This window comes from Podarcis muralis, chromosome 4 (genome assembly GCF_964188315.1).
Source record: "Podarcis muralis chromosome 4, rPodMur119.hap1.1, whole genome shotgun sequence".
Taxonomy (NCBI): domain Eukaryota; kingdom Metazoa; phylum Chordata; class Lepidosauria; order Squamata; family Lacertidae; genus Podarcis; species Podarcis muralis.
Genome location: NC_135658.1, coordinates 4,023,582 through 4,037,667, shown reverse-complemented (window position 1 = coordinate 4,037,667; position 14,086 = coordinate 4,023,582). Strand labels below are relative to the sequence as shown.

At 41.6% G+C, this 14,086-nt stretch overlaps 2 protein-coding genes across 3 annotated transcripts in view; both read left to right on the top strand.

Moving 5' to 3' along the window:
* LOC114589962 (uncharacterized) overlaps window positions 1-5,246 on the top strand; it is a 93,988-nt gene extending 88,742 nt beyond the window's left edge. For both annotated transcript variants that reach the window (XM_077928030.1, XM_077928029.1), the window contains one exon: window positions 2,027-5,246. In XM_077928030.1, coding sequence (XP_077784156.1) covers window positions 2,027-3,951 — 1,925 coding nt within the window. In that variant the 3' untranslated portion in view covers window positions 3,952-5,246. The remainder of the gene's footprint in view (window positions 1-2,026) is intronic.
* LOC114595138 (uncharacterized) overlaps window positions 1-14,086 on the top strand; it is a 51,073-nt gene that overhangs the window by 17,754 nt on the left and 19,233 nt on the right. The window lies entirely within an intron of this gene.

The following is a 14,086-nucleotide window of genomic DNA, read 5'->3' as shown; positions in this document are numbered from 1 at the left end:
GTTATTCTGAGTCTAGCTGACTTGTCATTACTGCCGCAACTAGCTTCCTCGCTGTGCAGGAAAACTCTGCTACGTTTGGGCTAAAGCCAATAGGGCTATGCCTGACACTTCAAAGTTCCATGAAAAGATACCCTTCCTCTTTTGTGGAATATCCTAATCTGTTATTCCCAGGAGGTAGGCCTCTGGTTTTTTATTGAAAGAGATCTTTAGCATTTTTTGCAGTTCTGCATGTATACTCTCCCAAAATACCTGTATTTTCCTACATATCTACCACATATGGTAGAATGTTCCTGAGTCTCTGCATCTCCAACAATTACTTGACACATTTTTATACATTTTGGAAGCTTTCCATGGTGTTAGATACTATCGATGTTGCATTTTTTGAAAGTTCTCTCTAATAGTGTAACAGTTTGTGAATTTCCAATTGATCTTCCGTAAAGTTTCCCATTGGGCCATGGTTATTGAATGGCCAAAATCCTGAGACCACTTCACCATTGCCACTGTTACTTCCTCCTCCTTGACTGTCCAGTCAAGGAGGAGTCGATAAGTTTTGGAAAGAGTTTTTCTTTCAGAATTTACAAGATCAGATTCGAATCGGGACATTTCTGTTGAGAACCCCTTTTGTTTGTCAGATTTAAATTTTTCAAATAACTGATGGTATTGGAACCAGTCTGAAATGTGTTCTCTTATTTCCTCAAAGTTTTTTAATTTTATTTGGTTATCTTCATTTTTTAGAAGTATTTTATATGTTGGCCAGCTTTCCTGAGTATTTTTCCGTTTTACTGCTATGGCTTCTATTGGAGAAGTCTACCACGGGGCTTTAGGCTCCATCAGGTCTTTATATTTTTCCCATACAGCAAAGAGTGACTTTCTTATTATATGGTTGGTAAAATTTTTATGAATTTTCGCTTTTCCATATATCAGGAGGTCTGGATCCTGCAACGTGTACCAATCCTTTTAGCCAGGTGAAACAGGCTGCCTCGTGGTAAATTTTTAGGTCGGGTAGGGAAAAGCCTCCTCTCTCTTTTATGTCTATTAAGATCAGGTGTTTAATCCTAGGTTTCTTCCCTTCCCACAGGAATTTGGAAATTTCTCTTTGCCATATCTTGAGACAACCTGTCAAGTAAGGTAGTGTCCCATTGTTCCGCTGTCCAGTTAACATGGGTTTAATCTTTTCAACCTTTGCTTGAGAGATAACAATGGCTTTTTCCTTAGAATTCTAACATTTAGACCAGTCCTTGCACTCAACTTCCCATTACATTGTGCCATGTCATCTTGTATACACCCAGATGATTTTCTTTTGTCATGTAGGCACAGTCTCTCCACTCGTCCATCGTCACTTGCCTTTGTACACATTCCCTGCCTTAACAAGTCTGATTTTGTAGTGACTGAGTCTCCTTATACCTCTTCAAAAATATAGAAAGGCCAACTTTGGTTAAGTTTTCCCCAATCTCTCTTCTAATTTCTCCATAACTGTAGCCTTCTTCACTTAATAGTACAATCTTACTCACTTTCTGGAGGCCAGTCAACACTTTGTGCCATTTCTATAATTTTATTATGCTTTACACCCTCACTAAATGAAAGAACACACAAAACCAACCAACTTGATAGCAATCACATAACACACTGACAAAAGTCAACCTAAGCAAGTAGTGCCTCCTTTTTCTGGTTATTTGGCTATAATTTTGATAGAATAGGGGTAATTGAACAAACTTTGTTGGATTGCAATCTCGATAGCATAATTGATCGAATTATCTTTCCACTGATATATAATTTTATGACATTACTCCAAATGAAGTGGTGTTATGAGCCAGCAAACCTCTGAAATACACTTTTTTCCAAAGGTCTTCCACAAATTTGACCACTACCGTATATCAAACAAAGCAACATTCAACAACTCCTCAGAATCTCATAATAAATATGTTGGTTAATGACAAAAAATGCAGGTAATGAACACACACCCAACTCCCTTCAGTGCTTCTCCATTTGTTCCTGAGGCTCTAATCCCTTTTTGTCTCCATTGCAGATTGTGATGAATTGGAAATTGAGAGAAAAGGTGACAACGAAAAATTCCCCAGAGAGGAGAAGCCACACAAAAATTTGGAGTGTGGAGAAAGCTGCAGTCAGAGCTCCCATTCCACTTCCCATCAACAAAATGTCATTGGAAAGAAACTCTATCAGTGCATGGAATGTGGAAAGAGCTTCCGTCAGAGCTCCCATCTCATTTCCCATCAAAGAATTCATACAGGGGAGAAACCCTATCAGTGTGTGGAATGTGGAAAGAGCTTCACTCGTAGCTCCTCTCTCACTTCCCATCAAAGAATTCATACAGGGGAGAAACCGTATCAGTGTGTGGAATGTGGAAAGAGCTTCAGTCATAGTGCCCATCTCACTTCCCATCAAAGAATTCACACATGGGAAAAACCCTATCAGTGCGTAGAATGTGAAAAGAGCTTCAGTCAGAGCTCCGATCTCACTAAGCATCAAAGAATTCATACAAGGGAAAAACCCTATCAGTGTGTGGAATGTGGAAAGAGCTTCACTGATAGCTCCAATCTCACTTCCCATCAAAGAATTCACACAGGGGAAAAACCCTATCAGTGCGTAGAATGTGGAAAGAGCTTCAGTCAGAGCTCCCATCTCACTTCCCATCAAAGAATTCATACAGGGGAGAAACCCTATCAGTGCGTAGAATGTGGAAAGAGCTTCACTCATAGCTCCAATTTCACTAAGCATCAGAGAATTCATACAGGGGAGAAACCGTATCAGTGTGTGGAATGTGGAAAGAGCTTCCGTCAGAGCTCCGATCTTACTTCCCATCAAAGAATTCATACAGTGGAGAAACCCTATCAGTGTGTGGAATGTGGAAAGAGCTTCACTCACAGCCACAGTCTCACTTCCCATCAAAGAATTCATACAGGGGAGAAACCCTATCAGTGTGTGGAATGTGGAAAGAGCTTTACTCGTAGCTCCTCTCTAACTTTCCATCAAAGAATTCATACAGGGGAGAAACCGTATCAGTGTGTGGAATGTGGAAAGAGCTTCAGTCATAGTGCCCAACTCACTTCCCATCAAAGAATTCACACATGGGAAAAACCCTATCAGTGCGTAGAATGTGGAAAGAGCTTCAGTCAGAGCTCCGATCTCACTAAGCATCAAAGAATTCATACAAGGGAAAAACCCTATCAGTGTGTGGAATGTGGAAAGAGCTTCACTGATAGCTCCAATCTCACTTCCCATCAAAGAATTCATACAGGGGAGAAACCCTATCAGTGCGTAGAATGTGGAAAGAGCTTCAGTCAGAGCTCCGATCTCACTAAGCATCAAAGAATTCATACAAGGGAAAAACCCTATCAGTGCGTAGAATGTGGAAAGAGCTTCAGTCAGAGCTCCCATCTCACTTCCCATCACAGAATTCATACAGGGGAGAAACCCTATCAGTGTGTGGAATGTGGAAAGAGCTTTACTCGTAGCTCCTCTCTAACTTTCCATCAAAGAATTCATACAGGGGAGAAACTGTATCAGTGTGTGGAATGTGGAAAGAGCTTCAGTCATAGTGCCCAACTCACTTCCCATCAAAGAATTCACACATGGGAAAAACCCTATCAGTGCGTAGAATGTGGAAAGAGCTTCAGTCAGAGCTCCGATCTCACTAAGCATCAAAGAATTCATACAAGGGAAAAACCCTATCAGTGTGTGGAATGTGGAAAGAGCTTCACTGATAGCTCCAATCTCACTTCCCATCAAAGAATTCACACAGGGGAAAAACCCTATCAGTGCGTAGAATGTGGAAAGAGCTTCAGTCAGAGCTCCGATCTCACTAAGCATCAAAGAATTCATACAAGGGAAAAACCCTATCAGTGTGTGGAATGTGGAAAGAGCTTCACTGTTAGCTCTAAACTCACTTCCCACCAAAGAATCCATGCAAAGGTCGGAAAAACCATTATATAGCTTTAGGAGCCAGGCAAATCCACACCTTTTTAAGCAGACCTTTTTCTTATTGACATCTAATGCTATTTTAACATGTGATGTTTTGTGTTTTTATGTTGTGTTTTTATGTTCTAAGCATCCTGAGACATGTGGGTGTAGGGAATACAGCCACTCTTAAATTCCTAGGGGTCTTTGCCCCCCCAATAAAATATTTGAGGAGGCCACCCCCCATGTTTTTTTAAAAAACCGCACAAAGGTCATGAGGAAAGCAAAATACAAGAAGATACAAACATGGACAGGTCCCATCTTTGCGGGCAAAATGGAAAAGTTGCTTTAAAGGAGGCCTTTCCAAACTTGGGTCCCCAGCAGCTCCCGGACTACAGTTCCCATCGTCTCTCCCCATTGGTCCTGCTAACTAGAGATGTTGGGAGTTGTAGTCCAAAAACAGCTGGAGACCCAAATTTGCTTTAAAGGGAAAGTAGGCTGGCCTTGTGATACCCTCTGCTGGCCAAAAGCACTGCCCCAGAATCTGAAACCCCCGCAGTACTCCTAATTGGAATTAATAGAGCGCAAAACTGAAGTTTGATCGGCACTTCAACCTCTAGGGAGCTTCTAGGTGCTTTCTGCGCCACCTAGAGTACCCACAGAATTGTGGCTTCTACTGGCAACACACACAGGAGAACAATTGAAAGACAAACACAAGGGGCAGGAAAAACCTGGAAAGGGCCATACCAAATGGACATCCGGTGTGAAGAGGTCACTTTCCCCACTGCTGAACAATGTCACAGGCAGAGGAGATGGAATGCTAGAAGTGTTCTCCGGGGCAAGGGGAGCTGCTGGGAAATTGAACTACGGGCTCAAAATATTACTTTTTAAAAAAGTCACTGCCATTATAGACCTTGCCATTCAAATGGTGTGCATGCATCCTGTGATTGATAGTGCAAGGCGGGACTTACCTGGCCCCTCACCAATATTTTATTCAAGTCGGCATCACTGGGTCGGGCAGTTTACAAATTAAATAAATACATAAATCACCTCCCTTTGCACATGTTCCAGCTTGTCTATATCCTCATTTATCCTTCTTAAAATTTATCTGAAGATTTTACAATATAAACATACAGGATGAAAGCATGGCTTTCTCAAAAACAAGCCAAGCCAGAGAAATCTCTCCTCTTCTTTTCTTTTTTTGGATGGAGTTATAAACTTTGTTGATCAGTGGACTGCTGTGGAAATTGTGTATTTTGATTTCAGTAAGGCTTTTGACAAAGTCCTCTGTGATATTTATGTGAGGATGCTGGTAAAATGAGACTGAATGAGGTAACTGTTAGGTGGATTTGATGGACCAAACCAAAGAGGACTCCTTCATGGGTCCTCCTCATCCTGGGGAAAAGTGACCAGAGGGGTGCTGCAGGGTTCTGTCCTGGGCCCGTTGTTGTTCAACGTCTTTATAAATGACATGGATGAAGGAACTGAGGGGATGCTCATCACATGTGCAGACGAGACCAAACGGATCATAATGGCATCCTCTCTCTTCTTCAGCAACAGACAGGGAGACAAAGAACAGTGCAAAAGCACAGCAGAGCGGAAGAGATAAGGCTGACTTCCGTTCTTACACTTCCCAATCCTAGGAAAGTAAACAGGGGCATGTGACATACCAGCCACATATTCAACAACGGGAGGAGTGAATTGCTAACTCACCACACATGATTGCAGGTGAGCTAAGTAAAAGAGTACCCTTTTCCTTATGGGGTACCCAAGAGCCCATATACAGCCCTTTTGTAGGTTCTCTATTGGTAGGAGAAAATAACAGAGACCAACCAGAGAATATTAAGAAGCAAAGCAGCTAGTAAGCCTCTTCTTTATTAACTGTTGCAACAGGGTGCTCCCCCACACGCAGGAGAGAGGAGGAGGACCCTGAGCCCTGCATGCAAGCCCTTATATAGGTATTTTTAATTGCCCGCCCTGGAGTCCAAGACCACCCCCAGAAACATCATACATACATCACAGAAAAGGCAGTCTACAACAGAAATCTGAGTGCATTGTGTTTACCTTGTCTGCCAGGTTACCTGTTAATGGCCACTTGACTAGATTACCTGGGGAGGCTGGCCATTATCTTGTAATGATAATACTTCATTCCTGAGCCAGGTCACAGGCTCACCCTATTCACACCTTAAATGTGCCCTTAAGGCAGGATTTGTGAGGACAGAGACAATGAGGAGGTTTCTGCATTTCCTTTTACCTTGTAGAGAAATATTTGAGGTGACTGAAGGAGTGAAAGAGTCAAAATGGCTTTAGGACTTTTCCTGTGGGTTTTGGACATGTGGTTTATATATTAATATATGTGTTTGCTTAGGATATAAAATATCCTAAAAATTCTTATAACAATTCCCCCCTTTGGTGATACAGTGGTGTCCCGCAAGACGAAAATAATCCGTTCTGCGGGAGCCTTCGTCTTGCAGGGATTTTCGTCTTGCGGAGCTCCGCTATCAGCCGATCAGCTGATAAGCGGTAAAACAGCTGATAAGCGGCTTTTAGCGGCTTTTAGCGCTTATCGGATTAGCGGATAAGCGGCAATTTAGAGATAAGGAGCTTAGCGCCTTTCAGAAAAGGCAAAAAAAAAAAAAAGAGGGAGACCACGGGAAAAAATTCGTTTTGCGAGTAAGCCCCATAGAAAAAAACGTCTTGCGAAGCAGAAAAATGTCGGAAAGCCCTTTCGTCTTGCGCGTTTTTCGTTTAGCGGGGCATTCGTCTAGCGGGGTACCACTGTATAATTTTTTTCTAAAATATTGTTGCCCCACAAATAATAATCTGGTATGTTGTAAATGGATGCCTTCGTGTAAATCTTAAGAGACTTGCATGTCAGGCCTCTTAAGGCTATTTGCAAGTGTAGCAGTGCACATAGCTGGACAGCTAATTGCAGCCTGGATACAATTGCCCAATTCAAACGGAGTCCAATTAGAATTTATATAGCCCCATGGCTCGCCGACATGGAGTTCCGGCCCCACCTGGTGGTGGCGGTCAGCCTGGGCCTTGTACGCATCCTTGGCCTGGTGCAGTTGCTCCATCAATAGTTGGTGCTGAGACTGGAGCTCCTGGAGCCAATCTGTCACCCTCGGGACTGCAGATGCTTGCAGCACATCCAGGAACAAACGCGGATGGTAACCATAAGTGGCCTGGAACAGGGTCTGCTGGGTGGAGGCGTTCAACGTATTGTTGTAAGCAAACTCCTCCAATGCCAAGTGGTCGACCCAGTCTGGAGGTACCCCAGGTTCCGGTGGTCGGTTCTCAGTTCCACCAGGTGTCTTGCCCCCTCAAGATGATGGCCCCAGACCTCAAAGGCCACCTTGATGGCCAGTAGTTCCCACTCCCACACGGTATAGTTACACTCTGCCAGAAGAAGCTGGCAGGAATAGTAGGCGCAGAGTAACAGCAGCGCATCAGGTCCGTGCTGCTGGGACAAGATGGCACCGAGAGCCGTACTGGAGGCATCTGTCTCCACCACAAAGGGATGAGAGGGATTAGGATGAGATTTCACCCCTCCCATATCCAAGAATCTGCTGATGTTCTCTGCTGATTCTCCAGAGAGGAGGGGCGGTTTCTGCTCTCTACTTATTCCGCTCCAGCCTAACATCAAAGTGTCAGTCAGTATCGGAGAGAGAGAGAGAGACTGAGTGTTAGAGAGAGATCGTGTTTATAGATAAGGTTGCTGCTAAGAGCAGCTGTAGACACAATGGGCCAGGGATTTTGGTCATAATATACAATTTGAGGATTGGGAAAAATTATGGAAAGAAAACTTAAAATTCACTGCATGTACGGCGTTAAAGGAAAATGTGATGAAAATGTTCTATAGATGGTATATAACACCAGTAAATTTGGCAAAAATGTTTAAGATGTCTAATAAGTGTTGGAAATGTAAAGAAAAAGAAGGGACGTTTTACCATTTGTGGTGGGATTGTAAGAAAGTTAAAAGTTTCTGGAAGATGATATATAACGAGTTGAAAAAGATGTTAAAGTATACATTTGTAAAGAAACCAGAAGCTTTTCTTTTAGGGATTACAGGAAACGGGATAAGAAGAAAAGACTGCAAGCTCTTTCAATATGCTGTTACAGCTGCAAGGATTCTACTGGCCCAGAAATGGAAACAAGAGGAAATACCGACGATAGAAGATTGGAGATCGAAACTGACGGAGTATGCAGAATTGGACAAGCTAACTGGGAAAATCAGATATCTTAAAGACCAAAAGTTCATCGAAGACTGGGGGAAATTTGTAGAATATCTGAAAAATATATGCGATGTGCAAACGTTAGTGGGATTTAAAGAAGCATTGTGAAATTTAAGAGGTATTGTCAAAAACAATAGATATGGGAGGGAAGACTAAAGACAATACTAAAGGAGAAGGAATGCGTAGTTAAGAGGTACAGATGGATGATTGTCAGAGAAGCTGAAGGAAGTCCAAAAAGAGAGAATTTGTTTGTTAAAAATTGGACAAAATTGTATATTTGTGTTGTAAAACATTAAAAATTATTATATATATATATATATATATATATATATATATATATATATATATTTGCTTTCGTAGATTTTCACGGGTACAGGAATGCAGGTTTTGGTGTCCTCGGGTGTCTTCCCGTGTAAAAGTTGGGGTGTCTAGGCGACGTTTCGACGAGGTCTCACTCGTCATCTTCAGGCTGGTGCTTTCGGCTTCTTGTTACTGGAACAGAGCAGGATCTCAGTGTTTGAGTTCCTATAAATACTGTTGAGGAGGTGTGGTGTATAGCCTCCAATGTTCTGGGCAGAGAGGAAGTTCCCAGGCTAGTGTGCCTTTTCTTCTTTTGTTCCTTAATTGCTTGAGGGATATCTTGAGTGATTTCTTGAGTGATATCCTGAGTACCACTTAGGTGGGTCATTAGGTGTGGATTAGTTGCTAAAGCTTTTGTGTCTTGACCTCTTGAACTTTGTGAAGAGTTTTTCTGAGAAGATGGCTGTACTGCACTTAGTTGTGCTCTGGCTTGGCTTCGTGTATAGGGGCGAGCTGTGGTTTTGTGGCCTGTGCCAGCCAGATCTGTGTAGGGATTGCAGGGGGGTGCAGCATCCGGAGGTGCCACCATGGTTTGGCTACTGGATGGTGTCTGTAATTTATCTGTGGAGAGGGTCTGGGTTTGGGTCTGGTGTGGTTGATTGGTGATGGCGTTCTGTGTGCCTCTGGATCTGGTGTCAGTTTTTGTGGGGAGGGCTAATTTCCAGATGTCTGGCAAGCGGGATGTGTCGTCACGCTTGTTCATGTTGTGAGGGTGTTTCTCTATCTCGATGGCTTCCATGATTATTCTCTTGTGGTGATGTTCCATGTTAGAGAGCAATTTGGAATCTGCAAAATTAATTTCGTGTCCTGTTTCTTTCATGTGTTGGAAAAGAGAGGAAGTTTTTTCTTCTTTTTTGACGGCATTCTTGTGTTCTGCGATACGTGCATTTATTCGTCTGTTTGTTTGTCCAATGTACGTGGCTGGGCAGACTTTGCAGGGTATTTCATAGACCCCTTGGTTTTCCAACTGGATTTTATCCTTGGGGTTTCTGAGGATATTGGCTATTTTTTGGTTGGCGCAAAAGGCTGTTTTGATATTGTGTTTATGGAGGATTTTGCTAATTTTATCTGTAGTGCCCTTGATATAAGGAAGGAGGGCCATGCCATTGTTTTCTTCTGTGTCTTGGTTTTTGGGGGGTGTTTCTTTTTGGATTAGCTTCGTAACCCTGTTTTGCTGGTATCCATTGGCAATTAACACATTTGAGAGATTCTGTAACTCAGTTGTCAAGTGGTCTTTGTCAGCCAGGCGTTTGGTTCTGGAGATGAGAGTCTTGGCTACGGAGTTTATTTGTGCAGGGTGGTGGTGTGATTGTGCATGTAAGTAGCGGTTGGTGTGTGTTTTTTTCCGGTAGATAGTGTGTCCTAGGGAGCCATCAGGTTTTTTGTAGATTAGGACGTCAAGGAAGGGAAGTTGGTTGTTGGCTTCTATTTCCATAGTGAATTGTATTTTGGGGTGTAGGCTGTTGAGATGTGTGAGGAAGCTGTCCAGTTTTTCCTTCCCGTGTGGCCAAATTACAAAGGTGTCGTCAACATATCTGAGCCAAAGTTTGGGTTTGTGTTCTGACTTTTCTAAAGCATTGGTTTCAAAGTGTTCCATGTACAGGTTTGCGATGACCGGTGAGAGGGGTGATCCCATAGGTGCTCCTTCTATCTGTTTGTATCTTTGTCCATTGTGGATGAAGTACGTGTTGGTTAGGCAGTGGTTGGTCAGGTCCAAGATGTATTCGGGGGGATTGTATTTGTTTTGAATGGCTGTCAAGGCTTCATTAATGGGCACTTGTGTGAAGAGAGATACAACATCGAAGCTCACAAGTAGGTCATTGGGATGTAGGTTTTGCTTCTTTATTGTTTCTATGAACTGGAAGGAGTTTGGAACGTGTGAAGAGATGGATTCTGCATAGGGCTGAAGTTGCTTGGCGAGAAATTTAGCGAGATTTTGTAGAGGTGAGCCTATGGAGCTGACTATTGGTCTGAGTGGTGTTCCTTCTTTGTGTATCTTGGGGAGGCCGTAGAGTTTGGGGCATCTGGATGATTTTTCTCTGGGGATGATTCTTAGCTGGATTTCTTCACTGATAGGAGAGGCTTTTATTTTGGATTTGGTGGTTTTTTCCAGATAGGTGGTGGGATCTGTTTTTATAGGTTGGTAGGTAGGGTCTTGTAGTAGATTTGATAGTTTGTGTAAATTGTGTAAATTGCTTCTGGGTGGTTTACACAAAGAAGAACAGAAAGCACTCACCAACCTGAGGAAAGACAACAACATAATCATTCTCCCAGCAGACAAAGGTAATGCCACTGTTGTGATGAACACATCGGACTACCAAGCAAAACTATCAAAGACTGGGGGAAATTTGTAGAATATCTGAAAAATATATGCGATGTGCAAACAACGTTAGTGGGATTTAAAGAAGCATTGTGAAATTTAAGAGGTATTGTCATATATATATATATATAGCAGCTGTAGACACTCAGTGCAGTTCAGCATTTTCATTTAGACCTCATTTAGCTCTGTATATAGTTGTGTATTATAGTTGTAGATAGAATAAAGAAGATATTCTACAGAGCTGCTCTCCGAGTCGTTTATGCTCTGCTATACTCTGCTGTGCAATGACTGTCTTCTAGAAGTGAATCCGGTGCTCACAACTCTAAGCTGTGAGTCCACAGCACTTTGACCAGTTCCTGTGCAGAAGGTGGCCTCTGGAAGTGCTACCCCAGCTCGCCTGGCCCAGTCGGGGCTGAAGTGGATGAGTCCAGTTGGTGGCACTGGCTCAAGGGCGATGCTGACATAGGATGCTGTAAAAGCGGCGCCCTCTCGGATTCTGCCAGTCATTTCTGCCAATTCCATGTAGTCAATCACCTTCGTCTGCCATTCTTCCAGAGTGGGTAGATCTTGCGTCTTCCAATACTTTGCGATGAGTATTCTTGCTGCTGTTGTTGCATACAGAAAAAAAGTTCTATCCTTCTTTGGCACCAAATGGTCGGCGATGCCCAAGAGAAAGGCCTCTGGTTTCTTCAGGAAGGTATATTTAAATACCTTTTTCAGTTAATTATATATCATTTCCCAGAAAGCCTTAATCTTTGGGCACGTCCACCAAAGGTGAAAGAATGTACCCTCTGTCTCTTTACATTTCCAACATTTATTATCGGGCAAATGATAGATTTTTGCAAGCTTGACTGGGGTCATGTACCACCTATAAATCATTTTCATAATATTCTCTCTCAGGGCATTACATACCGTAAATTTTATGCCGATGGTCCACAACTGTTCCCAGTCAGCAAACATAATGTTATGTCCAACATCTTGTGCCCATTTAATCATAGCAGATTTCACCATTTCATCCTGGGTATTCCATTTCAACAGCAAGTTATACATTCTTGACAAGTTCTTAGTTTTGGGGTCTAACAATTCTGTTTCCAATTTTGATTTTTCCATCTGGAAGCCAATTTTTTTATCTGAATTAACGCTCTCTCTTATTTGGTAGTAATGAAGCCAGTCTCACACTTTATCTTTTAGTTTCTCAAAACTCTGCAGCTTCAATTTGTCTCCTTCCTGCTCCAAAATTTCCCAATATTTCGGCCACTTGGCCTCCATATTGAGCTTTTTCAGAGCCTTTGCCTCCATTGGTGACAACCACCCTGGGGTTCTATTTTCAAGTAAGTCTTTGTATCTTGTCCAGACATTAAACAATGCTTTCCTGACAATATGGTTTTTAAACGCTTTATGGGCTTTAACCTTGCCGTACCACAAGTATGCATGCCACCCAAAAACATTGTTAAAACCTTCTAAGTCCAAAATATCTGTGTTTTCAAGAAGTAGCCAATCTTTCAACCAGCAGAAAGCTGCTGATTCGTAGTAAAGTTTAAAGTCTGGCAGGGCAAACCCCCTCTTTCTTTAACATCAGTTAATATTTTAAATTTTACTCTGGGCTTTTTGCCCTGCCAAACAAACCTAGAGATATCTTTCTGCCACTTCTTGAAGCAATCCATCTTGTCTAAAATTTGTAGTGATTGAAACAAAAACAACAATCTTGGCAATACATTCATCTTTATAGCAGCAATTCGGCCCAGCAAGGAAAGCTTCAAATTTGACCATATCTCTAAATCTTTTTTAACCTCCGTCCAACACTTTTCATAGTTATCTTTAAACAAATTCCCATTTTTAGCTGTTAATCCCCAAGTATTTAACTTTCTTAACCACTGTTAAACCTGTCTCATTCTGAAACTCCTCTTTCTCAGTTATTGTTAATTTTCCCCCCAAAACTTTAGTTTTTGATTTATTCAACTTAAATCCTGCCACATGACCAAATTCATGAATCACTTCTAAAACTCTTTTAGTACTAGATTCTGGCTCCTGTAATGTCAATACAAGGTCATCTGCAAAAGCTTTCAATTTATATTGTTTAGCTCCGACCATTATACCTTTGATCAAGTGGTCCCTTCTAATCATGTTTAACAGAACCTCTAGGACCAAGATAAAAAGTAATGGGGAAATTGGGCAGCCTTGTCGTGTCCCTTTCTCTATCTTAAATTCCTCTGTCACCACATTGTTCACTATTAGCTTAGCTTTTTGTTCTGAATAAATTGCACTTATACCGTTTTCAAATTCTTGACCAACCCCCATCCCCTGGAGATTTTTCTTCATAAAACTCCAAGAGATATTGTCAAAGGCTTTCTCGGCATCCACAAAAATCAAAACAGCTTTAGTGTTGATGTCTTCTTGTAACTTCTCCAAAATGTTAATTATATTCCTCGTATTATCCGACAAATGTCTACCTGGGAGAAAGCCAGCTTGGTCCTTGTGTATCACTTCCCCTAATACTCTTTTTAACCTTTTAGCCAAAATATCAGCAAATATTTTGTAATCCACATTTAACAGGGATATGGGTCTTAAGTTGTGTCTTTTCAGTCTCAGTTTTCGGTAGAAGTGTAATAAATGCTTCTTTCCACGACTCTGGCGCTTTCCCCCCCTCCAAAATTTCATTACAAACCTCCTTTAATGGTTGAATTATCCAGTCTTTCAAAGTTCTGTAGTATTTGGAGGTTAAACCATCCGGCCCTGGATATTTTCCCAACTGCATATTCTGAATGGCACCTTCTACATCCTGTTCCGTAAATTTGTGGTTCAACATTATCTTATTTTCTTGAGAGATTTTTTGTAGGCCATTTATTTTCAAAAACTGATCTATATCAAAGTCTTTCTGAGGCCCTTGTGTATATAATTGTTTGAAATATCTCTGGAAGCATTTTCTAATTTCCACTGGATTCTGGATATTTTCCCCTTCCACTTCCAAGTTAGTAATAGTATTAAGTTTTTGTCTTTTCTTCATTTGCCAAGCCAACAATTTCCCACATTTATTTGCCGATTCAAAAGTCCTTTGTCTCATTTGTTTAATTTTCCATTCAATTTCCTGGTTTATCATCTTCATATATTGCACTTGATATAACTTTATTTCTCTCAGAATCTCTTGTGAATTTGGTTTGACTCTCAATTTCTTTTCGCCTTCTTTAATTTTTTCCAAAAAATTTTCTTTCTTCTCATTTTGGGCTCTCTTCTTTAAAGAGTTCTGTTGAATCAA